The 24,495-nt window shown below is 40.4% G+C and overlaps 1 protein-coding gene across 1 annotated transcript; it reads left to right on the top strand.

Annotated features, from left to right (window-relative positions):
• The first annotated feature begins 1,163 nt into the window (after window positions 1-1,163).
• On the top strand, window positions 1,164-24,495 carry dtd1 (D-aminoacyl-tRNA deacylase 1). The gene is made up of 6 exons (XM_074665429.1): window positions 1,164-1,304; window positions 1,617-1,707; window positions 4,610-4,845; window positions 6,567-6,664; window positions 15,008-15,163; window positions 21,855-24,495. Exons 1-5 carry the CDS (start codon window positions 1,262-1,264, stop codon window positions 15,161-15,163), a joined length of 624 nt encoding a protein of 207 aa, XP_074521530.1. The 5' UTR covers window positions 1,164-1,261; the 3' UTR covers window positions 21,855-24,495.

The following is a 24,495-nucleotide window of genomic DNA, read 5'->3' as shown; positions in this document are numbered from 1 at the left end:
ACAGGTGAACTAGTTAACTCACTCACTCCTGGCTGACTCACTGGTGATCAGAGGAGGCTATACAAAGAGGAAACTTGACCAGATCCTGAAGTGAAGAACATTTATGAAGGTAGATATGTTGGAAAATTGGAGAGCTTGTTGAACATGATGTAAGTTTTATAATGTATGAAGTTGTAGAATGTGATGAGGGAGATTAAAGGGAAAAAAAGAACTTGTTTGTAAAAAAAATGTTTACTTCTATAAAAATCCACACACATGTGAAATTGATTTGATGTTGCAAACAGAGGGGAAATGTGAACCTGTAGACTTTCAACCAAAAGAAAAGACTCACGTGTGATTTGAACGTGAAATCACAGAAAAAGTATTCAAAAATGTGTAGACTGATTACACAAATTAAATGACAGCTTTAAAATTGTACTCCCACATTTATTTAGATGTTTTTTTAATTATTATTAATGCCATTTATCTTTTACAGCCACAACTCTGTGGTGACAACTTCTCCAATCTGCCGCTACAACTGCACAAACTGCTTTTCTCACATAAATCTGTGCTGCTTGAGTTTGCAGCACATTTTGCCAAACATCTGTAGAAAAACAGATTTGTACTTATAGAAATGCCCTCCCTTGCGGCCAATCCCACCGTCACCTAATACCATAGCTACGATCGTGTTGCTGGCGGATCTCTTTTGTTTTATGTGCTTATGCACTTAATGTGGATTTGTTTGTGTTGTATATGTATTGCTATGTCTCCAGCTGCTAACAAATTTCCCTGTGGTGACAATAAAGATACCTTTGACATTTGACCTATCCACCGTGTGTGGTCCCAGGCTGTGCCAAAAAGGAAGGTCTAGATCTGCTGCACTGATTTTTTTTTTTTCAGTAAGCTTGGCATATTTTAATGAGTCAGCCTGAAGGACCATTCTTTTCTCTGTTTCTTCACACCACATTTCTGTGTCGTCTCCATCTTTTTTTACAGTCTGTGAATTCATTGAGTTTCGTTCATGAGTATGAGGTTTATAACGGTAAGGTTTTTCTCGAAGGTAAAAGAAGGAAGGATGAAACTTTGGAGCTCGGAGACACACCTAGTCCGGGCCTGGGTGGCGGTAGTGCGCATGAAAGCTAGTTAGCGAAACACCAAAATAGAATTTAGCAGAAAAAGAAAGTGTGCTGTGTATTTCAGCCACTAGAGGGCGACGGCGCCCTGTCCACGCCACGAGCCCCTCGGAAGTTGAGAGAGCGTGCTCCCTAACACAACCAAAACAATGAAAGCTATCATTCAGAGGGTCACCAAGGCGAGCGTGACAGGTAAGCGGCTGTTCAAACTCGACAAGTTAGCTTTTCTGCGACACCTTTATTGAGCCGTTACTTTTAGGCTGACGACTGTCAGGTTTCATTCATTCGCTGTGTATTTAAAGCTAACAGCAGGGTTAGCTTTAGCACTCACAGGCGTGTCTGAATGGAGTCAGAACTGTGCTCACTGTTTGTCCCAGATCAGTAGAAACATGCTGGGTTTCGTGCAGATTCAGATTGTCATTTGACTGTTAGTTTTCTGTTCTCATCTAATAACAAGAGTTAATGAGATACTAAATCTTTATCTGTTTCTTTTCTTTCCTACAGTGGGAGAAGAACAAGTGAGTGCAATAGGTCGAGGGCTGTGTGTCCTGCTGGGTATATCAGTGGAGGACACTCAGAAGGATGCCGACTATATGTGAGTGTGAATGGACACCTTCACTCAATTTTAAAGTCAACTTTCAACATAATAGTCAGGAGAACTTAATTTTTGCATAGAGTTGGGCTAAAGTAACAAATTTAAATGTTTTAATTCAGTATTTTTAAGCAAATTTCAAAAGTGGGGTTTTGCCAGCGCTTGTTACAGGATTGCAGCTCAGGAATTCTAAAAATAGTGTCCCCTTTTATAAATTACCTACCAAAGAGCACCTGAAGTTTATTTTTAACTTTGAAAACATCAAGTGAAGGACATTTAAGTGCTTCCAGACTTGATTCTATTTTGGGGACTGCATGGAGAAAATTGACTGGATCAAAGTCTGTCATCTTCAACCTGCTCGTTCCTCTGAAGGGCAAAGGCTGTTATTCCAAGAGTACAGAAAGTTACAAAAACGATCCCTGCAGAGGAAAAAAAAAACTTCTTATGAAGAGTTTATTTATTTATTTCTAACTCAATATAGCATTTACAGACACAAAATAGCACCCTTCACAGCCACCAGATGTAATTTTACTCTTTTAACAAGACTCCTGGTGTTGTTGGTTTTTCTGTTTGTTTTTGTTCTATTCTGTTTGTCACAAAAATATTACTCTGGGATAAAGACTTACCATTTAGCCTGCCACAATAATCCATAATGACTAACTAACTGAGACTGAAGTAGACTTTATGTTTTGATCTGCAAGAGAAGTTGACTGTCTTTGTTGGTAGAGTTAGCTGTCTGTACAGATTTAAAACAAAGAAAAAATTAACCTCAGCTTCTGTATGATGAACCCTTTTAAGTTCATATTATTACACTCATATCATATTAAAGAGTCTTTCTGAGGAGGTGAGCATTATGGATGCAAAAGATGCTCTGAATTTCCTCCCAAACCTGCTTCATGAACTAATACCTGAACTAGAGCACTACAAAAACTTTTTTCTCGATTTGAATCATTTCAGCTCCAAAAAAATCAAAGCTTGGCCCATTTTAAACCCCCAGTATAGCTCTTTCCATATGTTTGAATGTCTGAATTCTGACGCAAAACATGGACTTCAAAGTTTTCTTTTATTGTTGCTGTCAATGCAAGGGGTTTGATTGAATGTGTTAGTATGTTTGATTGATTGATCTGTTGAATCAGACATTTATAACTAGAGAAAAAAATCACAAAGATGATCATTATCACTTGTTTTATGGTTGTTCAAACATCTCATCCAGGTTCTGAGTTCCTTTTCATTCTCTGAAATAAAAGGCAGCAAATTTGACTTCTGTCTTAAAATGTGACGCTTTAAATCTGCTACCATTGAAATGCTGCACTGCGGTCCTTTAAAGCAGTTGTTTTCAAAGTGCTTCAGAAAATTGGAGAGAAGAGAAAAATAGGAAGTTGTAATAATAATTCATTCATTTTCTTAACCGCTTATCCTGTTCAGGGTTGAGGGTGGGTGGAGCCTATCCCAGCTGTCATTGGGTGAGAGGCAGGTACACCCTGGACTGGTCACCAGTCAATCACAGGGCTGACACAAAGACAGACTACCATTCACTCATACACTCACACCTACGGGCAATTTAGAGTGACTAATTAACCTGATGAGCATGTTTTTGGACTGTGGGAGGAAGCCGGAGGAACTAGAGAACATGCAAACTCCACACAGACTCCTCCAACCAAGCTGGGAATCGAAGCGGTGACCTTCTTGCTGTGAGGCTGCAGCACTAACCGTTGCGCTACCATGCAGCTTCACAAGTTTCCTACTGTATCGAACTGCACCTTGTGTGACAACTGCAACTTCAGCGTGATGATGTCATGATGCCTGCCGACCTGGCAGTTTGCATCGGTTATAAAGCTTTTTAAATACTGAACTGAACTTTAAAGTGATACTCCGGGATGGAACAAGTTGGGTCCTATCACAAGGTTTAGGGCAGAAATTACCACTACAGCAGTGTTTTTGTGCAGCAGAAGCCCAGGGCGCACGCACCAAACACCCCCTCCCTGCTCCTCTGCCGGTTTCCTCTGCACTCAGACGGGGCCATATTTTACTTGACCAAAAACACAGACTCCCACAGAAAAAATCTGATATCGGTCTGCATTCACACTTTATTTAGAGAATTTTCAGTGCGTTACTTTCACACAAAAACACTGCTAAATAAGGCTCTAGTTCTCATCGTGTCTCTTTGTCTAGACAGACTACCTGCGTAGTCCTACTACCTAGAGCTTTAATTAGCAGTGTTTTTGTGTAAAAGTAACGCGCTGAAAATTCTCTAAATAAAGCGTGAATGCAGACCAATATCAGATTTTTTCGGTGGGAGTCCGTTTATTTATGTTTTTGGTCAAATAAAAATTGGCCCCCTCTGAGTGCAGAGGAAACCGGCAGAGGAGCAGGGAGGGGTCTCTGGGCTTCTGCTGCACAAAAACACTGCTTTAGGGGTAATTTCTGCCCTAAACCTTGTGATAGGACCCAACTTGTTCCAACCCAGAATATCACTTTAAGGCTCTTCCCCTGTTTAACTACTGGCTACATGTAAAAAAAAAAAAAAAAAAAAAAAAAAAAAGAGGAGTATCCCATCGTGGCTGACAGAGCCCTGAAATACCTTCTCCCTTTTGCAACTGCCTATTTGTGTGAGTCTGGCTTTTGTTTGTTTATAATTTCCTGTTCTAAACAAATGTGATGATTTTTGAAAAGTGAATCAAAGTTAGACTATATATTCTGTAAAGTTGACGTTCTTACATATTTTGAAACGTTGTCTGTTTCCAAAGGTGGTCCCTGGCCAGAAGCAAATGGTGTTTGGGGGGTCTTGGCATAGTAAAGTTTGGGAACCCCTGCCTTAAAGCACAGGACAATAAGTTTTCTGTACAGACTGGAGTTTGAGAGTGACCCTTTTTGATGATCTGTAACTTTCCCTGTGTGTTTACAGAGTACGAAAGATCCTGAACCTGCGGCTGTTTGAGGACGAGAACGGGCGAGCGTGGACTAAAAGTGTCATGGACAGAGACTTCGAGGTGCTGTGTGTGAGCCAGTTCACACTGCAGTGCATACTGAAAGGCAACAAGCCAGACTTCCACTCAGCCATGCCAGCAGAGTTGGCCCAGCCCTTTTACAACAGCATCCTGGAGAACATGAGGAGTTCCTACAAGCCAGAGCTCATTAAAGGTGGGTGAACTGATGACATAACTGTTTTTACTGCTCCCCCCACAGTCCTACAGAGAAGCTGCTGCTGCTGGGCCTTCGAAGAGAGATGATGAGGCGTCAAATTTCTACTTTTGTCTGAGTACGTTTGAAAAAACCACAACTGTTCCTGTGCCAGAGCATCCAAGCTTCATTAATGTACACAGAGGAGGGCAGAGCATGATTACAGCAGGCCGTAAAGTATACAAGCATGATCTTACATTTACCCTACACTGTTCATAGTTCACAAGGTGCGAAGTGGTCTTCATATTACAAAAAAGTTGTTGTCTTCTCCAAAATGAAATTGTGTTGCTAAGGACTCATTTCTCCAACAAGAAATTTATCTAAGATAATCAAAAATTTTGATCACAACTTTCTCGCACGATTCAAAGCAGATCTTCTTTTAAAAAAATAAAAACAGGAAAATTTTGTTTTCTTCCTTCTTTACATTACTCTTGTACTGGAACTTTGTGAGCGGTTTTGTTTTAAAGATATGCACTTATGCAAACCTTCTGCCTCGGACCAGTGTTGGGCTGCCCACTGAGCTGCCTCTAGTGACTGCTTTCCAGGAGGGTAGGCTTCCTTGTGTTCTTTTGTCTTAAGGTTTTTCAGCAGATGCTGAAATATCCAGATGTGCGTCTACGTCTCCTTATATCAAGCAGATCCAGAAATCAAACTTTTAAAAAACTTTTGCTTTTTGACAGGGGGGCTGTGCACTGAGCTGCTCCTATAACTAAATCATGTCCTAAAAGTGACTTTAGATCTGTCTAAAAAAACCTGAAGATTTTTTTTGTGATCTGATAAATCCAGGTGAGGAAAAAACATTTTAAAAAAGCTTATATCTTTAGGGTGCCACATTTTGATGCATCAGTTGAAGTATTTTTTAATATATTTATAAACATAATAATGTTCGCTTTAGCTCTATTATAAAACAGGAACCTGTTCTTCATACCTGGTATTGTGATAATTTCTGTGAAACTATTATTGTCACGGAAACGAAACCTTAAAGGGTCAGAGTGAAGAGGGTTTAAAACAAGAGGTTAGTCTGGTAAAGTCCCTCGAGGTTGGAAAACAATGTGGTTAAAAAACTGTGTGTTTGAGGCTTATTAAAAACAAAAGCACAGAGGGTCACTGGTGAAGCCACTCCCTGACAGGTTTGGACCTGTGCCCTCTCCCCCTGCTGTTAACTACCTGTATCCAGTAGGTCGTGGCTGTTGGGGGGTTGAGGGTTTGGGATTATTGGTTCTGTGATGCCATGCTGGTGACGGTGGCAGTGAATCAGGTCAGCCCACCGGGGAGCAGGTGCGGAGAACACCTTGTCCCGGCAAGGGAAGCATAAGGTTCCCTAATTAGTCCCCCCCTCCAGAGAGGAAATATGATGACGCGGTTATTTTCTAGCGCGGCCCAGGGCTTCATTGTGCAGATGGTGTCATTAATCTCTTGGACCCAGAGGAAGAAAGGAGAGCATTTAAGTTAAAAACTTCCTGTCCTCCTACAGCCCCTTCATCTTTTAACCCCAAAGCCTCGAAGCTCTGCGTTAAAGCACATTCATATCAGCTGTCAGACCGTGTTTACGGCCTCTTGAAATTAGCATGTGGTCATGTCTGGGGTGTATTGTATTGATGAAACTTTAAAATCATTGATATATGAATCAGCAGTCTCCTGTCAAGGCTTTCTAAAGTCTCTGTTCTGTTTTGTGTTTCTAGATGGAAAGTTTGGAGCCTACATGCAGGTCCACATTCAAAACGATGGACCTGTCACTGTCGAACTGTCGTCACCTACCGGTCCCACTGACCCCAAACAGGTGAGTTACTGCACTCCAAGGTTTGGACAGTAAAGATTTTCCCACTTCGGTTCTTCTTACTGAAGTTGTCAGCTTTGTTTGGAGGAGTATGAACACATACAAAGATTTTTACTGCAGTGACCCCCTGTATGAGTGTGTGTGTGCATAAATCGTTGCAGGCAGCTTTAAAAGAAGACAACAAGAGGCAGTAAACAACACTGTGATATTAGGAAGTCTGTAGTTAAAAGATGATACTGCAATTACAGAACAGTTGGTTGGGTGATAAATTTCATGTAAAAATGTGAGCGATAAGAATAAAGATGATAGGGGTTCTCTAGATCATAAAAGTTGGTAATTAAAATGATAGACCGCATTTTCTCAACCGGACTCATCTACCAGCCTAACTTTGGTCATAGGTAAAATGTTAATGCTGCTGACCCAGGCATTTTAAAAATAGTAATTTTTTTTCATGCAAAAACATGTGTAATAATAATAATTACAAAATTGATGGTGACAATGATGAAAAGAGACTTCAATTAATTATTTTCCTAATAATCTTTATTTTGTTGAGAGTAACAGTATATTAACATATTTTTTTACTGGAGATGTTATATATATTTCAGTTCTCATTTAAGCTGCCCAATGTAAACAAAACCAGCAGCATCCAAAGTATTTTGTTTATCTGAAATTCATGGATGAGATGTTAACCTTTCAATGAAAGGAGCCAGTTCAGTGCTTAGTTTTGACCACTAGATGGCAGGATTTACTCTGTCACCCTTGTGCTCATAAAATATGAGACTGTTTTTTATAAATTTAGGCTGGACAGATTATTTGCACATAAGCAGCATTTCTAAACCTTAATACTTTTTGTTTTGTTTGTTGTCTTATCAGGTTCCATCTCCTCATGTAAATACAAATGTTAATATTTAAGAGTTTTCAAGACACAGCAAACATCCACATTTCTTCAAAAAAAAAAAAAATCAGTTTTATCAAAAACTCAATTCTCAAATGTCAAATAATAAGTCAATCATCAAAGTCCTGTAAATTAAATCTAAATGGATGTAAACCTCACAGTAAAAGCACATTTTAAACTTCTAACTTGATGAAATCAAACCTTTAAAGATGATTTAAAAAGCTCAAATACATTAACTGTTTTTCATATTATGCTTCATGTTTGGGTAATAGGGAGTTTCAGTAGCCCTTATGGATCAGTTTTAGGGAGCTCACCTCTCAGTGCTACCTGTACGTCCCTGTAGGAGCTGACCAAGCAGGCTACCACCATGCCCATCCTATCCCCCGTTTTTCCCAGGACAGTGTTACCAGATCTGTCTGACAGATTCCAGCAACACAACACAACGGAAATCCTGCCCACCTCAATGAAAACCAGCCCAGATCTCAACCACTCTAGAAACTCATGTCACAACTGTAAAACTACTACGTCTTTGATAAAGAATACGTCCTGAACACAAAACTGCACTAAATAAACACTGACAGGCTCCCTGATCAGGTACAAATGAATCTGCTACATCTATTAAGTCAGTCACACACAATGCATATAAAACAATATAATGACTTTTCCTGTGCGCAGTATATCGATTGCCTTCTTTAAAACTGAGGAATGTTGAGGATGAACATCCATGTACAGTCAGTGATAGCCAGGTAAGCAGGCTAATACATGAAGGAATCAAATGAAGAGTTGGAAGTGGCTGATGTCCACCCCTGGCCAATACAATTTCACAATGACACCTGATTAACCAGTAACTATCATTGATTGATGACGTCAAATTTGACAGATTTTTATTTTAACATATATTAATAAGAAAAGTGCAAGGGCGCAACGGTTTATTGAAATGTGTACCTTTTTTGCAACTGTTTTGTTCATATTTTCACTCATATTTTCTAAAAACTCACCAAATATTGTGAAAGCAGCTCGAATTTCATCAATCTGCCCAATGCTATTTCTCCCAGCTCAGTGTGTTCAAAGGAGCCCACCCAATCTGGCAACACTGTCCCAGGGTCAATTTAAAATTTGTCTTTAATTGTAATTTTAAATAATAACAATAATAATAATAATAATAATGAGAATCTGTTCTGAGATGAGAAATAGTTTACATTTTTAATATGCACCAAAAGGCAGGAGGGATGGGTACTGAATTAGGTACTTCCATAGGTATGGAATGAATTTCCTATCTTAAATCAAGAGCATTTACAATTTATTTGAGAGCAGTATTTTATTGGTTTCATGCTCAGATTTCGTGGTAATGTCTCTCAAAACTCCGCTCTTGCGCTCAAATTTGCTCTGTGCGTGCTCTTGCTCTTGGTTATAATGCTGCTCGCACAGATTTCCTGCTCTCACACTCGGGGTTTTTCCTCTTGTGCTGAGGAAATTTCTGCTCACAGATCTCTGTCTGCTCTCAAATTTTTTATGGATCAACCAGTAGAAGGCCGACTAGTACTGACCAATCAGATTACCCCTGTTTGTTTATGGGGCGTTCGCTATTCTTTACGGAGCGTCAGATACTGGCGGGCACTCTTTCAACCTGGTTTATCAGCCCCTGACCTCCGGGGCTGTAATAAATGTGATTTCTTTGTTTTTATCCACTGTTGAAATCAAATATCATTCAATAAATACAGGAGCACCATGTTTTTCACTGAAATAGCTTTATTGTATAATAATAGCCGCATGACAGTGCTTTTTGCCCAAAGTAGTTTTCATTAGAATGAATTTAAAACAACTTGCCTGATTTTCTTGACTTTGCCGGCTCATTTTTTCATGAGAGCTGTTGTCCCACTAGCTTCATGATGGTGGCATTGTTTTCTCCACCAGCACACCTCAAAGAGCACTGTGTCATGCGGCCATAATTTTACGATATAGCTATTTCAATGAAAAACACAGGTGCTCCTGTATTTATTGAATGATATTTGATTTTAACAGTGGACAGAAAAATTAAGAAATCACATTTATTACAACCCCGGAGGTCAGGGGGTGATAAACCAGGTTGAAAGAGTGCCCGCCAGTATTTGTAGAGAATAGCGAACGCCCCCGTAAACCAACAGGGATAATTTGAGCGCAAGAGCGGAGTTTTGAGAGACATTATCACAAAATCTGAGCATGAAATCAATAAAATACTGCTTTCAAATCAGTTAAAAATGCTCTTGATTTAAGATAGGAAAATCAATCCATACATAGGTACCAACTGAATTCTGTCTGTGGTACAGAGTACTGATTCACGTAAAATCAAACAGTACCATGTTTTTGTACTTGGATGCATCCTTGTGACTCTGAGGGGGTGTAAAAGTAGGTGATTTTCAAACTGGGTATGAACACAGCATTGCAAGTTCATTGATTAAGAAATACATTTGTTAAACTAAAAAAGATGTTATTATTACACAAATTAATATTTATTACCGCATAAACACACAAAAGTACTTGAAAATTGGTAGCATTGATTACTGTATTGTTTCAAACGTGAAGGACTGAGTTAAGGGAGAAATGAGAGTTAGACTTTGTCAGAATCTAAATGTTTGCTGCAGTTATACTGCCGTTCTGCTAAATTACTTCTTACAGAATGAGACATTTTAAAAGTAAGGCTTTTTTTGAGAATGAAAGGAATTTTTAACATTCTTAGTAGATCAGTATGACAGAAATTTTTGCATGCCTCATCAGAGAGGGTATCATGGATTTTACTGTAATAGCCTTTAACAGGGTTATAAAGTCTGAGGAAATTGTAGAACATGTTTTAGTGAATAAAAAAACTGCTTTTATTTTAATAAGGCAAAAAAGCTCAAAGGTTAACCTCTTCCTGACTCTTCAGCCCTAGAAAAGAGATCACCCGTTCATTGGGATTCATCCTCTGGGGACGATGCTCACGGCAGATTATCAAAGAGTAGTTGAGATATTCCTGATCAGGTTGTGGAAAGACAAACGCACTTTCAAAAAATAATTTCCTGATACCAGTGTCATAATTTCTTTTGATAACAGATAATTACTATGAAAACAATTTCTCTGGATCACCTGGAGGGGATTTCTCGAAGTTTGGCACAAACCCTAACCTTATCTTTGGTTTGTGGAATAAGTGAAGAAGTTAAAATCAGGTCAAATATTAGGGCATAACAGTGTTTCACTAAAAGCTTTGAGAGTAACTTGACTGTGACCTGATGATGTCCTGGAGAAACAATTTTCCTGTTCTTTCGAGAACACATTGGCAACACCAGGAAGAGTTATCTTGAAACATGTCTAACGTGTTTCCTTGCACTGCAGGAAGAGATGATTAGATTTTGGACGCCAGAGGTCAAAGTCACTCTGACCACGTCTGTTCCATTCTTCAGAAGACGACTGATCACCAACCCCTTCAGGGAATATTTTTATTCCTTGTTTATCTTGATTTAATTATGTATCCCAAAAAAATCAACACCATCTGTTTTCGGTTAGAGGACAGTTTCTCCTCACGCTGTCCTTCTTGTTAAAGATTCTGCTGCAGCCTCTCTGTTAAAAGTAGGCCCACCGTTAGTGCTCACAGTTTTCATGTTATAGATGCATCCTCTGTCCCTGTAACAGCGACAGCTACACACAGCAATAGACTCAAAATCCTACAAGTGTTTGGGGTGATTTGGAACCATAAAACCCAGAAGAACTCTGTAAATGATCCAGTCTGTGTGTATTTCTTTACTTAAGCCACTATTTGAAAACTGTTCTTTATTTAATGGCTAAAAGGAGCAAGCAGCATGAAAAGAAGCTGTCTTTGTGGTGCCGTATCCATGACTTCAAAGACTTCTCAGCCTCTCAGTAACAGAAATACACCTCTCTCAGCCTCTTATTGCAGCTATTTGAAAGAACTTCAAACATCCATCTGCTTGAGTCAGTTCTGGTCACTTCCATGGATCCTTTCCAACGTCCTTATGCTTTGGCTGAGGGCCGGCTTTGGCTGCTCTTCCCCTGGTGGGTTTGGCTCACTCACCCAAAGGGAGGGATATTAAGCGGCCCTCAGAATTTTAATCTTGTCTGTTTGGGATGTTTTGCTCTGGAGGCCGAGGAGTTGAAGCCAAGGCTGAACATGAGGGATAAAGGGCCGGCCAATGGGCTGAGCTTGGCGCGGCGAAGAAATGAAGCAACGGCCAACAGACACTGTCCCTTTCTTTCCATGAATCAGGGATTTAGTCCACAGCAGGGTCAAGCGGCCAGCAAACAATAGTGTTATCCAGAGCAAAGAAACTCAGCCTGTGCGGATGTTTTCAGAGGGTTCAGTGGCAGAGGGGTCCTGAGTTCTTCTGTTTGCTCACCTGACTGTTTGAGCGTGTTGTAGAGCGCACCGTGCCGAATCTAGCAAACGCATAAATTATGTAATGTTTGAACACGTGTGGTCAGGATTTTATCTACTTTCAGATCAAAGTTTGAGATTGATTTGAGTTTGAAAAGCTCAATTTTTCATTAAAAAGAGATATGATTGATCAGCTTTTATGATTTAGTTTCTTTGGTTTCAGTTTTCTGTGGTTTTATCCGCTCATTGTATCCTGAACAAAGGTAGTCAGCCTGGTTTAGCTCAGCAGCAAGTAAGTGGGTTCAAATGGGAATAACGCAGTCTTTTTTGTGCTCTTTGAATAATGTAATGTCTTACGCAATGCTTTGGATTTTTTAAGATGACATTTTGTTCATGAATATTTACACAGCAGCCATAAAACTTTCAGCATCTGTGTTTACAGGCCCTCTTCAAGATACCGTCTTTATCATGACTGCTGTTGTGTTTTATTGACTGAGAGAGGAGGAAAAGAAGTGGATTTGATGGGCGCAGTGACTGAGTTGTGCTGAGTGGCACTGGGAAGAGCTATTTTGGAGTGTGAGAGTCAGTGCATGCAGTCACAACAATCGACTCATTGAAGTGATCATATGACGGCCCAGAATAGCTCCAAATGAGGAGGGAACAGAAGTGCTCCTGTATCCACAAAGGCTGGTTTTGATGAGGAGTGCTGGCCTGCAGCGCTGATGTGGTTCTTCTTTTGTGTTTGGTGCCCGTCATGCATATTAGGGTGTGTATGCTGGGTGTACTGTTAAGATTATGATCTGCCAGTCATGATGCAGCATGTTCGTCGTGTGCTCTTCAGCCCACTTAGCTGACTGATGAGATTCCAGTTTCAGTTCAGACAGAGTTCAGCCAAAAATGAATTTTTAATACATTTTACAAGTAAACTCGTCTTTAAGACAGAACAGACACTCACGCGTGGAAACTGTCACACCCTTGATATTATCTGGTATTTAAAACCTCTCAAAGTTGCTTTCAGGTCATACATATTTTTGGAAATATAAACTATTGATGTTCTGGAAGTTAACAATTAAAATTAAAGTCGGTAAGATTTTCGGAGGTATGATTTATTCAGAGTTTAACTCTCAAAGACTCAACACAAACTGATGCAGCGAGATTATGTCCTGTTGTTCTGTGAATGATGCTGGCTTTGCTCCTTTACACTTACCAAACATCATCACAACACAATGTGCATCTGATGTGACTTAAATTTATAGCATCAGTCAGTGACTTTCTGTTTTAAGTAATGAAAAATGATTCTTCATGGTTATACACACCTGGTCAAAGATTTAAGACCAGCTGAAAAATTGCACAGTCACATTTTGCACTGTTGGATCTTAAAAAGAAGAAGAAATGGGTGAGAGACAGAATAGATTGAGTAAGCATTTATTGCAAACAACAATTAGAGTAGAATAGTTTGTTCATCAGCTGATCAAAAGTTTAAGACCACAACCTTTAAAAGCCAAATCCGGATTTAATGTCAATTCCTGTCAGATTTCCAATCATGACCTCCTGATTGCTAAGGCTAAAAAGCTTTCTCTCTTTGAACATGGTTGGATTGTTGAGCTGCATTAGTAAGGCCTCTCACAACACGCCATCACTGCTGAGGTTGGACACATTAAGGCAGATATTTTGAATTTCTGAAAGATCCTGAGGGTTATGGAGCAAAAAAGTCAAGTGGTAGACCTCAAAAAAGTTCAGTGGCACTGAGCCAGAAGGATCTGATTGACTGTCCGTCAAGACACAGGACAATCCTCAACCCAAATGAAGGCCGTAACTGGAGCCAACTGCAGTGCAATAACCATCAGACGCCATCTGAGAGAGAAGAGCGTCAAGAACAAAACACATCTTGAAAGGCCTCGTCTTCTTCAATAGCACAAACTCGCCCATTTGGACGTTTTCAGAGAGCAGCAAACATGGGACACTGAAAGGTGAAGAAACTTTGATTCTCTGAGGAGAAAAAACTGAACCTTGACGTCCTGATGGCTTCAACGTTACTGACATGATGAGGAGATCCCACTGGAGATGTTTTCACGGCGGCACAGTGGAGGGGGCGCCATCATGATCTGGGTCTTTTTCCTTCAATGGACCAATGGAGCTTCAGGTTGGTCAGGGGCGTCAAACGGCGGCTGGCTCTGTGGAGATGTTGCAGGGGGCCTCCTTCATGACTGAGGGCCCTGGTCTGTGTGGTAATGACTGGGTTTTTCAACAGGACAACGCTGCAGGTCACAATGGGCGCCTGACAAAGGACTTCTTCCAGAGGAATCAGCTCACTCTTTGGACCATCCTGATGTTCCCCTGATCTAAATCACTCTGACAACATTTGGGGATGGATGGAGAGGGACGTTCACAGAAATTGAAATCAGTTATAGATATGATCAACTAGAATGGTGGAGCTCCTCATTGCTAAGTCCATTTTTGAGAACTCTATTTTGATCTGCTAATGTACAGCCTATTTCAGTTTTACTGTTGTTTTCAATAAATTGTTTACTCAGTTTTTTTCTCAATTCCATTTCTTCTTTTTGCATTTTGAAGCTCTACTTAGAGCCGGTTTAAAATCCAACAATACAGATTGTAACTTGGTGCAACTTTCCAACCAATCTTAAAATGTTGATCAGGCATTTATGTCAAAGATAATGTACTGTGAGCATTGGGCCTCATGTTGACCTGAATTTAGACTTGATGGTGAATTCTATAGAAATAAATGTCATTGTTCTGTGGCCTTTTTTTGTGGTAAACATGACAAGACAAACTTCAGACTGATGAGAATGTGCACCAGGTGTAGAACAATGTGGGTAACCCAGGAAGTGAAACACCACCCTGGGTGACATACTTTGACTTCCTGTTCCATCGAAGTTCCTCTGCATGTTCCATTCTGTGGTCGGGCTCACATCCTTTGTGAGGGGAGAAACTGACCACAGCCATGAATTTCATCACCACAACAGCAACAGAATCAAACCTTCTGTCAAACTTAGTCAGTGAATAAAGACTTTTTTTGACATTTGTGCTCATGTTACTTATAGATATAAGGTTTGAAAACTCATGTGTATTTCTTGTGTTTCCTCAGATGTCAAAGCTGGAGAAGCAGCAGCAGAGGAAAGAGAAGACACGCTCCAAAGGCCCCTCAGAGTCCAGCAGGGAGAAAGGTGCAGCACGAGCCCGACAGGACCCCAACGCCAGCAGTGGAGCTGAGGGAGACGTGTCTTCAGAGAGGGAGCCGTAGGTGAGCTGGTGGAAGGCGATTTCACCTGGATTCAAATATAAAACGGAGATATCTGCAAGTTTTAAAGGTGTTGAGCACATGCTGGATGCAGGGACAAAACTAATCTGGCTTTATGATAGCTTTTCTAAATTAATGCAGTTTCTACAGCATGAACTCCATAACCTGTAGGTTAGCAGGTCTATGTTTACACTGATCACCACAGTAAAAAATCATCCTATTGACAATACAAAGATTAATGTCTCTGTTCATAACTTCCTGTTCAGAGCACGCTCTGTTCAGGCTGGAAATCAAAGCTAGGCTGGTCTTTGTCAGAAGTGTGTCAGTGGGTACATTCATATTGCCTCTACACATCTTTCTAAGTGTCACTGTTGCATTTTTTCCAGGAGTGTCAGTGACAAAGCCACAACCAGTTACCAGGGTGTTGCTGGTTTAATTTATTGGTTTATCATTCTTTACCACGGTTTGTTTTTAATGGATACTTTCATTGATTTTTTTCCCCCAGAACAAACTACACAGAGACAATCCCGTCTTTCAACAAACAAAGAAAAAGGAAAAACAAAATTACTGAGTTCACAGATTCAGTTAACAGTTGACATTTGAGGGGAGATTTACGCAGGACATCACCTTACAAAAGCATCACACTTAGTCCTGCACAAAGCCTGTAACGAGACAAAGGAGAAGAGTAGAAATACCCACTTCAGTACAGGACATGAAGGACTGTCATGTAATGTGAAATCATCATCAACAACCTTTATTCAAAGTTCTGAGAGAGATCATACATACACACTCAATGTACATACAAAATTGACAAACAACATGAATTAACAAAATTAGGTAAAGCTACCACAGGAACTCAAGTGCTCAAATTTACATCATGTTGCAAAACACTCCAGGAGTTTGCAGCACTGATGATAAAAGCAGTTGCAAGCAGAATTGACTTGACAGTGTGAAGGGGGCACATGGATAGATTTTACTCTGGTGCACACACTCAGGGTTGTCACACTTTGCCAGAAATCATCCCATTTGAAATTTATAATATCTATAATAAGCACTTCCAGCATTGTACTGTTTAAGTATGAGATAGAAATATTTCCTAGATTTGCTCTGCTCTGATAAGAAAAGATGTTTCTTTACACATAAATAGCTCTGGTTAGAAAGACATGTGGTATCCCTTTTAATGTATCCACTTATCTGTAAATAACAGGAGAAAATTCTGCCCCACTGTAAAAGCTTTGCATGAAAGCCATAGCTTGTCCTAATGAGGGATAGGATTGATACACATTTTTTTGTCCCTGTGGGGACAACACTCAAATGATATTCCATTTCACACTTTAGGTAGCCCACATTACAAGACCCAAAACACTTCCAATCACTTGAAAAAACAAAACAATAAAACAATATCTCCACTAGGGATGGGTACCGAATCAGGTACTTTTATAGGTACCGACCGAATTCTGTCAAAAGTACCGGGTACCGATTCTTGTAAAACCAAAAGGTACCATGTTTCGGTACCTGAATGCATCCTTGTGACTGTGAGGGAGTGGAAGAGTTGACAATTTTCCATGCTGGACATGAACACAGCATTGCAAGGTTATGTACTAAAAAAAAAATATATATATATTTATATTCATTTGAAAAGTATGTATATATTAAAAATATATTTTTTTTTACCACACAACCACAAAAAAGTACTGAATATTAGAACCGTTGAGTACCGGTACCGGTCGTCAGGTATGTTATAGATGTTACCCAAATCCAACACACCTGATTCAAATGATCAGCTCGTCATCGAGCTCTGCTCGAGCCTGATAACGAGCCATTCATTTGAATCAGGTGTGCTGGAGTAGGGTAACATCTAAAACATGCAGGGCAGGGGAGCCCCAGGACCGGAATTGAAAAACACTGCCATATGGAGAGAAATTGTTTCTTTATTATTTAATCAAAAAGAATAGATTTGAAACCAAAAAAAAGATTTACGCAAAAGAGAATAACTGAGAAATGAAAAAAAAGTCGAGATCAAAGCAGAACAGGTTGCAATTGAAAAAAAAGTTGAGATCAAAACAGAACAGGTTGCAATTGAAAAAAAAAAGTTGAGATTAAAATACAACAGGTTGCAGGCTACCTCCAGCAATGTGTAAGAGGGAAGTGGTAGCTGGCGCTCGCACTTGGTAAAGCCAGGTCAAACCAACCAATAGCAACTATTCTCTCATCCACCAGCGTAGGCCCCGCCCATTAAGTGCAGTAGAATTTGCAAGCAAAACTTTGAAACTTGAAAGCAAAGAGGACTAATTTATAAGCAAAATGGAAGAAAATATATGCTCCATTTTTTTTCCAATTGAAACCTGTTGTATTTTCACCTCAACTTTTTTTTTCATTTCTCACTTATTCTCTTTTGCTTACAAACCTTTTTTTTTGTTGTTTCAAATCTCTTCTTTTTGATTGAATGATAAAGAAACTAATTCTCTCCATATACCCAACTCTTATCTCCACATTCAACACATTATGTCCACACCATCTGGTTCTTTATTCAGTTGATATTTAAAAATTTGATGGCTTGTGGAATAAAACAAAATTTGGACCTGTTAGTTTTAAGGAGAGGAAGGCAATAACATTGGAGAGTGTATTTTTGAGAGCTTTTACTGTTATGACTGACTCAAAAATCATCAAAGAGGATGATTAATCTGCTCGTCTGATTTTTTTTCATTAATGTTAGTGTGTTTGATTGATGTGGCTGTACTGATTCCTGGGGGCATTGAGTATTCACAAATACTTGTACAGAAATGTCATCAGGACATACTGAAGTACTTGTGCAGGCAGCGAGAAACCACAGCGTTCTCCTGGTTAAAGACTGTTTGACTCTGAAACCTGCAGAAACCCTGAGAGACCTGAACACCTGAGAGGGAAAAAGTCTTTCAGCTGTGCTGTCTTCAAGAAACTGCTGAAGACATGTTTCTACTTCATAGTTTTAACTCATTCAGCTGTAACCAGAGTATTCCTCTTGCATTTATTTGATTGGTGTAGCACTTGGTGTACACCATGGCAGCTTTAAATGTGCAGCAGGCAGAAGAAAAGGCCAGAAGTGTTAACATTCTCCTCAGCACCTCTGTTTTCTCCTCCTCCTCCTGTCTGTGCTCGCTCTGTTTATTGTTGTTGACACTGCGGGGAAACTCAGCAACGCTCATGAGAGACAGACCTGTTTGTTTCTTCTCTTTCTGTGGTTCATATTGCAGAGACAAGGGGAGGGGGGGGCAGTAGAGAGGGGCACTCGGGTTGCTCTTATTTGCCTTGAGTATTTGTTTACCGGTGCAAAAACAAAGAAGTTGTGGGAGAATAAAGGTGGGGAGGCATTGAGTCAGCTCCCCGCGTGTCCCTTCTGCTCTCCCTGCTGCTGCTGCTGCTGCTGGCTCCTGTGGCACTGCTCCTCTCCCTGAGTGAACTCTGAGGCAGACACGCACATTAACGGAAACGCCGTCAAACCAGGCACTAAACCTCCAGCAGCAGCTGTACTTCCTACTCTCTTCTGCACACGGACATGTTTGTACAGTTAGCAACACAGACAAAAGCATGTTTGACTCCAGTTTCATCCTCTAAATGAAAACTGATGTTGTTATTTTTGTCTTGTTTGGTTCAGTTTTGTCTGCTCTAAACTTAGCCACATACACACACACACACACACACACACACACACACACACACACACCCCTCATCCTATGTGGGACCTTGTAAGCCAGTCGTCCTAGCTAGTCTTCTCTACAGCAGGGGGCCCTGTGCTGTAATCCTGAAATGCATGTTGGGTAAATATGTGCCCCAAGACATGTAGACTTCATCACCTCGTTACATAAGTTCTTTTTGTCTGACAGAGAGCCAGAGCAAGGGAGATGGGAGGAAGAGGGGGAAATGAGAAAGACGAAGAAGCAGAAAAAAAAAAACTGGGAGAGTTATCTGCGTGCTGTTTTATCTCTGGGTGCGCAGCAGCCGAGTGCACGCGCAGCACTTCCATGTTTTCAAGGAAGAGGTGAAAAAGAGAAATTTGGATTGAGTGAGATGTCAGACAAGAGGTTTGCTGGCTGAATATTTCAGAGCATTTGTGTTCCTGAGGTGAGCTTTGACATGACTTAAACATGAGCTCCAGTGTGCTGTCCTCAGAAAGAGTCAGTCGAGGCAGCCCTCCGTCACCCTCTCCTTCTTTGATCCTTCATTTTTGGCAATGTCTAGCTTGTATTGTCAGCTTCTGCTTTTTTCTTTTGTGTAAATCAAGGATTAAAGACATCTCGTGAGTGGATTCAGCTCCATTTTTTATGTGGAGCATTTTGTTTCTAGCCAAGCTTGTAGTCATTTTCTTTGATTGCACAGAACTCCCCCAGTTTACTCATCATACAGTTTCCCTTTGCAAAGTCTTATCAGTTGATCTCAAACAGCATTCAAAGATTCAGTGTAAATATCAGCAGGTCATCAGAAGACAAGGATTTTAAATATGAGCTTTAGATGAATACTCCTGCTGTGAAATTAACGTCTTGTCTCACTCTGCATGCTGTGGAAAAAGAAAGAGGATTGGACACTTTTCACTCTGATACAGTTGGTGGCAGTGTGCACTTTATCAAATTCATCAAAAACAGTCTCTGCATGTTTAACGTCTGACCCAGGTGGAAGTGGTTTTCATATTTTGCACATTCTAAGAGAGAGTTTTTATTCAAGTCTTCACAGATAGATTTGATTTCCACCAAATGAGACGGGAAAGTCTCTGCAGTTTGGTTATAAGCATACTGCATATTTATGAAACATTTGAACTGCGCATCCCTGTCTGAATAAGAGCAGTCCTTAATATCCATATAGTAGTTTATCTTTATCGTAACCAGGAATGCAGCGATCTGATCCTGGTATCGGGTATCAATCCAACACAGACTCAAAAAGTTAACTTGTAAATTGTGCAAGTGTAAGTCTTCACTTATCCACTGCTGAGGTTTAAAGCCAAATAACAATTTCTGTTTGCATTGGAGATTTACTCATCACACATTTATAATCCCATAAGGGCAGCACCCTTGGTTAAATGTGTTTAGTGCTGCTGCCTCACAGCAGGAAGGTCAACATATCAAATCCCAGTTTTGGCAAGATGGGCCTTTCTGTGTGGAGTTCTCATGTTCTTCCTGCACATGTGTGGGGGCCTCCAGGCATTCCGGCTTCCTCCCATAGTCTAAAAACATGCTCATCAGGCCGATTGGCGATTCTGAATTGCTTGAAGTTGTTAGTGCGTGTCTAGAAGGTGGTCTGTTTCTGAGTGTGTCTGCCCAGTGATTGACTGGCGACCAGTCCAGGATGTAGCCCACCTTTCGCTCAAAGAGGGTTGGGATAGGCTTCAGCCACTGGCGACCCTGAACAGGATAAGCAGGAGAAGATAAATCAATGAATAATCCCATAAAATAATTATAATCCAGTCAGTTTGGGTGTAAAAAGTTAGAAAAGCTCAGTTTCATCCTCATATTAAAGGTAGGGTCTTCAGAATTTTTTGTAAACACAACGCTCAAACTGGGCTCCTCCTCCTTGGATCAGTGCCAGCAGCAGCACACAGCCACAGGCTCCGATTGTTACTATGTGAACACACTCACTAGCCCCACAACCACCTGTAGCATTACGTTTATGTGTGGGAGAGACTCCAGAGCTGTGCACCTGACTTGACTTGTTATCACAAGCTTATAATGAGTATTTGACACAAACCTGGTTAGCAGAATTATTCCTGTAAACATTGACATGATTTTTTTTTTAGGAAAATCCTGCTGACACTGCCTTTAAAGAATAGAGAATGTTAAAATTTATTCTGGTATCAGACCAGTATTTTTGTCTGCTGATACCAAAGCCCAGGTTTCGGTTTTGGTATCAGGACTTAAAAAGTTGCGTCCCCTAAACAGATGTAGGAGCAGGCAGCTAATAATTCAGCCCCAAACTAGAACCAATATTTGTTGGAGGTCAACACAGATTTGATGTCATACATTAACTTCTAATACCCTCTGCTGTTTTACTTTTCTTGTCACTTGATAGTTCAAAACAGTGCTTTGTTTTTTTCTTTTGAAAGTTTGCTGTGATCTTTAAAATATTCAATGAAGCAACTCAAATTTTTTCCTCTTTCACTTATGCCAAAACTTCTCTTGTTTGAAGACATGCATCTTATCGAGGCTAAAATATGTTAACTTCTTGTTTTGACCCATTTAGACCCTGTGAATATGAGAGCTGTACAGATATGTAGGTCTGTGGAACCATCAAAACACTTTGCCGTGCTTACCATGACATTGTAATGAACACATAAGTGATACGTGAAACCTCGCTTAACTGAGACTAGGTTTTTTCTTTATTTTAACTTATTTCTTCTCACTAAGCTAACACAAGCAGGAGAGTTCTCCATCTCCTCGGTCTGTCACTGCGACAAAGACTTGTTTAGCTTCCTTTCTGATCCACTGGTGGAAAACCCTGACCCTGATTGGTGCTGTGCATTGGGGCTGAGGGTCCTGTCATGCATATTAAGTTCCTCATGATCGTTCACCCTCTTTCTCCAGCAGTCTGGCTTTTTTTCAGAAGGCTGGATCAGCTTATGTTTTCCCAAGGTTAACTTGTGTAAATGTGCAGCTGCATCTTGTGATTTTTAGTTCTTCATTATGTAAATTACCACATCTGATGTCTCTGTTCTTTGTGTTAATCACAGGTTTTACTCACGAGGACATGACGGTGGTCACACTCTCCTCAGGAAGGCCTGAATCGTCAGTGACTCTCTCACCTGGTCTTGGACTGTCCCCCTTCCTGGTGGAACTCACTGGGACTCTCTCGGGCTGCTGCAGAACACCATCGCCCTGCTCGTGTTTATGGCTTCTCTCCTGTGAAACAAGATCAGTTTAACTTCTTAATATGCCTGATTTTCTTATGTTGGTGAACAGGGTGCACAGAGGGGGTGTGTAGGAGAAATAGGATGAGGAAGAGGTCTTCAGCACTTCACTGTGAGGTTTTCTCAGTTTCCTCTCTATCTCTCAAGGTTTATACCTCCATCTGGCTCTGGCTCTGTCTGCCTTTTCATTTCAGATCTCACTTAATCTCTGCTTAGAGACGTGGCTCTGACCCTGAGGTGTCACTCAGCTCCATGTCCTTGGCTCACAGCACAGACACAAGAAATCAGGATGATATAATTATTGCATCAGTGCCACCTCATGATTGGTCTGCTGACATGAAGTCAGTCTTAAACTTACCAAATCCTGGTAATTAGATTTTAATTGTCCAGCTTAATACAGATAAGTCCTTTAACTTCAAGTCCCTGTTCCTCTTGAAAAACAGTTGGAAAGACATTAAGTAGTGTTTTTTTAATATTTGTTCAAAAGCAAAAGCAATAAAATACAGTGAAAGGGAAAGTTTTTGTTTTTTTGAAGTGGGGTTGTAGAAGGACAATAGTAAGTGTTTCATCCCCATCAGCTCTGCTCCTGTGTTGAGGACCTAACAACGTCCATTGCTTCCTGAATAGTGCAAAAATAAAAACTAGGCTACAGTGAGATAAAGGGTTGAAAAAATGTTACATGTTAAGAGTTAAACGGTCTGCAGCCCGGCCTCTGGTTCTGGTAGCCCTTGGTTCCTTACACCAAAGGGGTTGAGCCGAGCTAGATCGTCTCCAACTTTATTCAGTATTGATTTGTCACAACAAATGTTATATGAAAAAGCTTTACAGAAACTAGGGATGCACCGATCCCAATCCTAGTATCAGCCCAGTTAGCCAGAACCAGCTCCTCAAAGCCTGATCTGGTATGGGTGGGAAAGGGCCGAGCAGAACTTGACACTAAGGCTAAATTATGAGTTAGTCTACGGGATATTCAAGCTTACAATTGAGCAGTAATTTCTGTAAGTTCTGAAGCTTTTTTAAACAAACTTCTGGTAAACCTTTAAACACTTTATGGTTAAAATATTATCAAATTCAGTAATTCCATACACTCATTTTTTTGCCTTTTACTCAGAACATAACTAGTCCTATCCCACAGTAAGGCATGCATGTTTTTGATTCAACACTGGTATCAGATTGTTTTTGGTACCAGTCAATACCCAAAGCCCAAGTATAGGGACCAGAAAAGTTGGATCGTGTATCCCTCCAAAAACAGGGACAGATCTAGACCTGCTGATGTTTCATTAATAACCCCAAGATAAGATAAGTCTGATCTCATCCTAAGCCATCATACATACAGACCTTTTTAGCATTTAGTCAGTCACAGTGGTAAGAAAAAGACAGAAACCTGAGCAGAACCAGACTCGTGTTAGATGGACAGATCATGTTGGGAGTATAGAAAAGGATGGAGAGAATGAAAGTGATTGTTCTGTACCTTAGTTTTCTTAATAAATTCACAACAGGAAAAACACACAGTAAACTTCAAGTATCTGAACTGCTTAGAACTTCACCTGCATGTGTTAACACTGAATTGCTACTTCATGTATCACACTTTGTTGCTTCGGAGATCCTGTCTGTCAACCATACTGTTAGCAAAGAGGTGACTCGGCCTGTTTGAGCCCGATGTGTAACAATGATCTGAAATGTGAGCATTTTTTGTAATTTTGGGTTTTATTAAATTTTTCTGACATCTCAGGTCATTGTTGCTGATCAGACTGTAATATGGCCACTCCATGCGTTGTTTTAGGGAGTGTTAGAGAGTGAAAATGTATCAGCTCAGTCAGGTGGAAGCAACCTGTCCGTTACAGAACGCTACACTCACGCTCACCCTGCTCCATCTTCATCGTTTCTTTATTCTGGACAATAATTCACTGAAAATGACTCTGGACATCACATCATCATCAGGCAGAGTGAACTGTTTCTCATTGACTTGAACATCATTTATTTATTTTTGCCTTCGCTGGAGTCACTGCCTGCTGGCCACTAAATAAGCATGTTTAAGGCTCTTTCACAATCAGCACTGATTTCATCTCTCAACCAACGGGCTCAAATAATAACTTTGTCTTTTCAGTGTAGAAACAAAGCCATAGATCTGCTGACCTTATCTTACTGCCGTTGCTTTTCTACCTGCTCAACTGTCGATCCAGCAACTTAGAGATTTGGAGGTTTTGCAAAACTCATCTGATTTTAATCTCAGGTTGACCTTCCTGATTCCAAAAGATTACCAGGAGGAAGGAAGGAAGGAATGATGCCAAACACCGTCTGTCAGTCGATTTTTACACCTCCTGTTTGGTCACTACGATAACTGAGGAGTTGAGCCTCACTAAACACACCTCCCTATTTATACCTGTTTGTGATTGTTACCCTGTCCTGCTGTCAGTTGACGGATCTGAATGTACATTGTGTTGCTGTTTTATAAAAATGTCAA

Source organism: Halichoeres trimaculatus, unplaced genomic scaffold, assembly GCF_033239565.1.
Source record: "Halichoeres trimaculatus isolate MK-OKI-2021-1 unplaced genomic scaffold, fHalTri1.1 fHalTri1_scaffold_2, whole genome shotgun sequence".
In the NCBI taxonomy this organism is placed as follows: Eukaryota; Metazoa; Chordata; class Actinopteri; order Labriformes; family Labridae; genus Halichoeres; species Halichoeres trimaculatus.
The sequence above is the reverse complement of the archived record's forward strand: the minus strand, read 5'-3'. Positions and strand labels throughout refer to the sequence as shown.

Bases quoted from the DNA above. Each gene is read 5' to 3' on its own strand.
- dtd1 (XM_074665429.1), top strand. From the start codon at position 1,262: ATGAAAGCTATCATTCAGAGGGTCACCAAGGCGAGCGTGACAG. The intron at 1,305-1,616 runs GTAAGCGGCTGT...TCTTTCCTACAG, and splicing joins CACCAAGGCGAGCGTGACAG to TGGGAGAAGAACAAGTGAGT. The intron at 1,708-4,609 runs GTGAGTGTGAAT...GTGTGTTTACAG, and splicing joins CAGAAGGATGCCGACTATAT to AGTACGAAAGATCCTGAACC.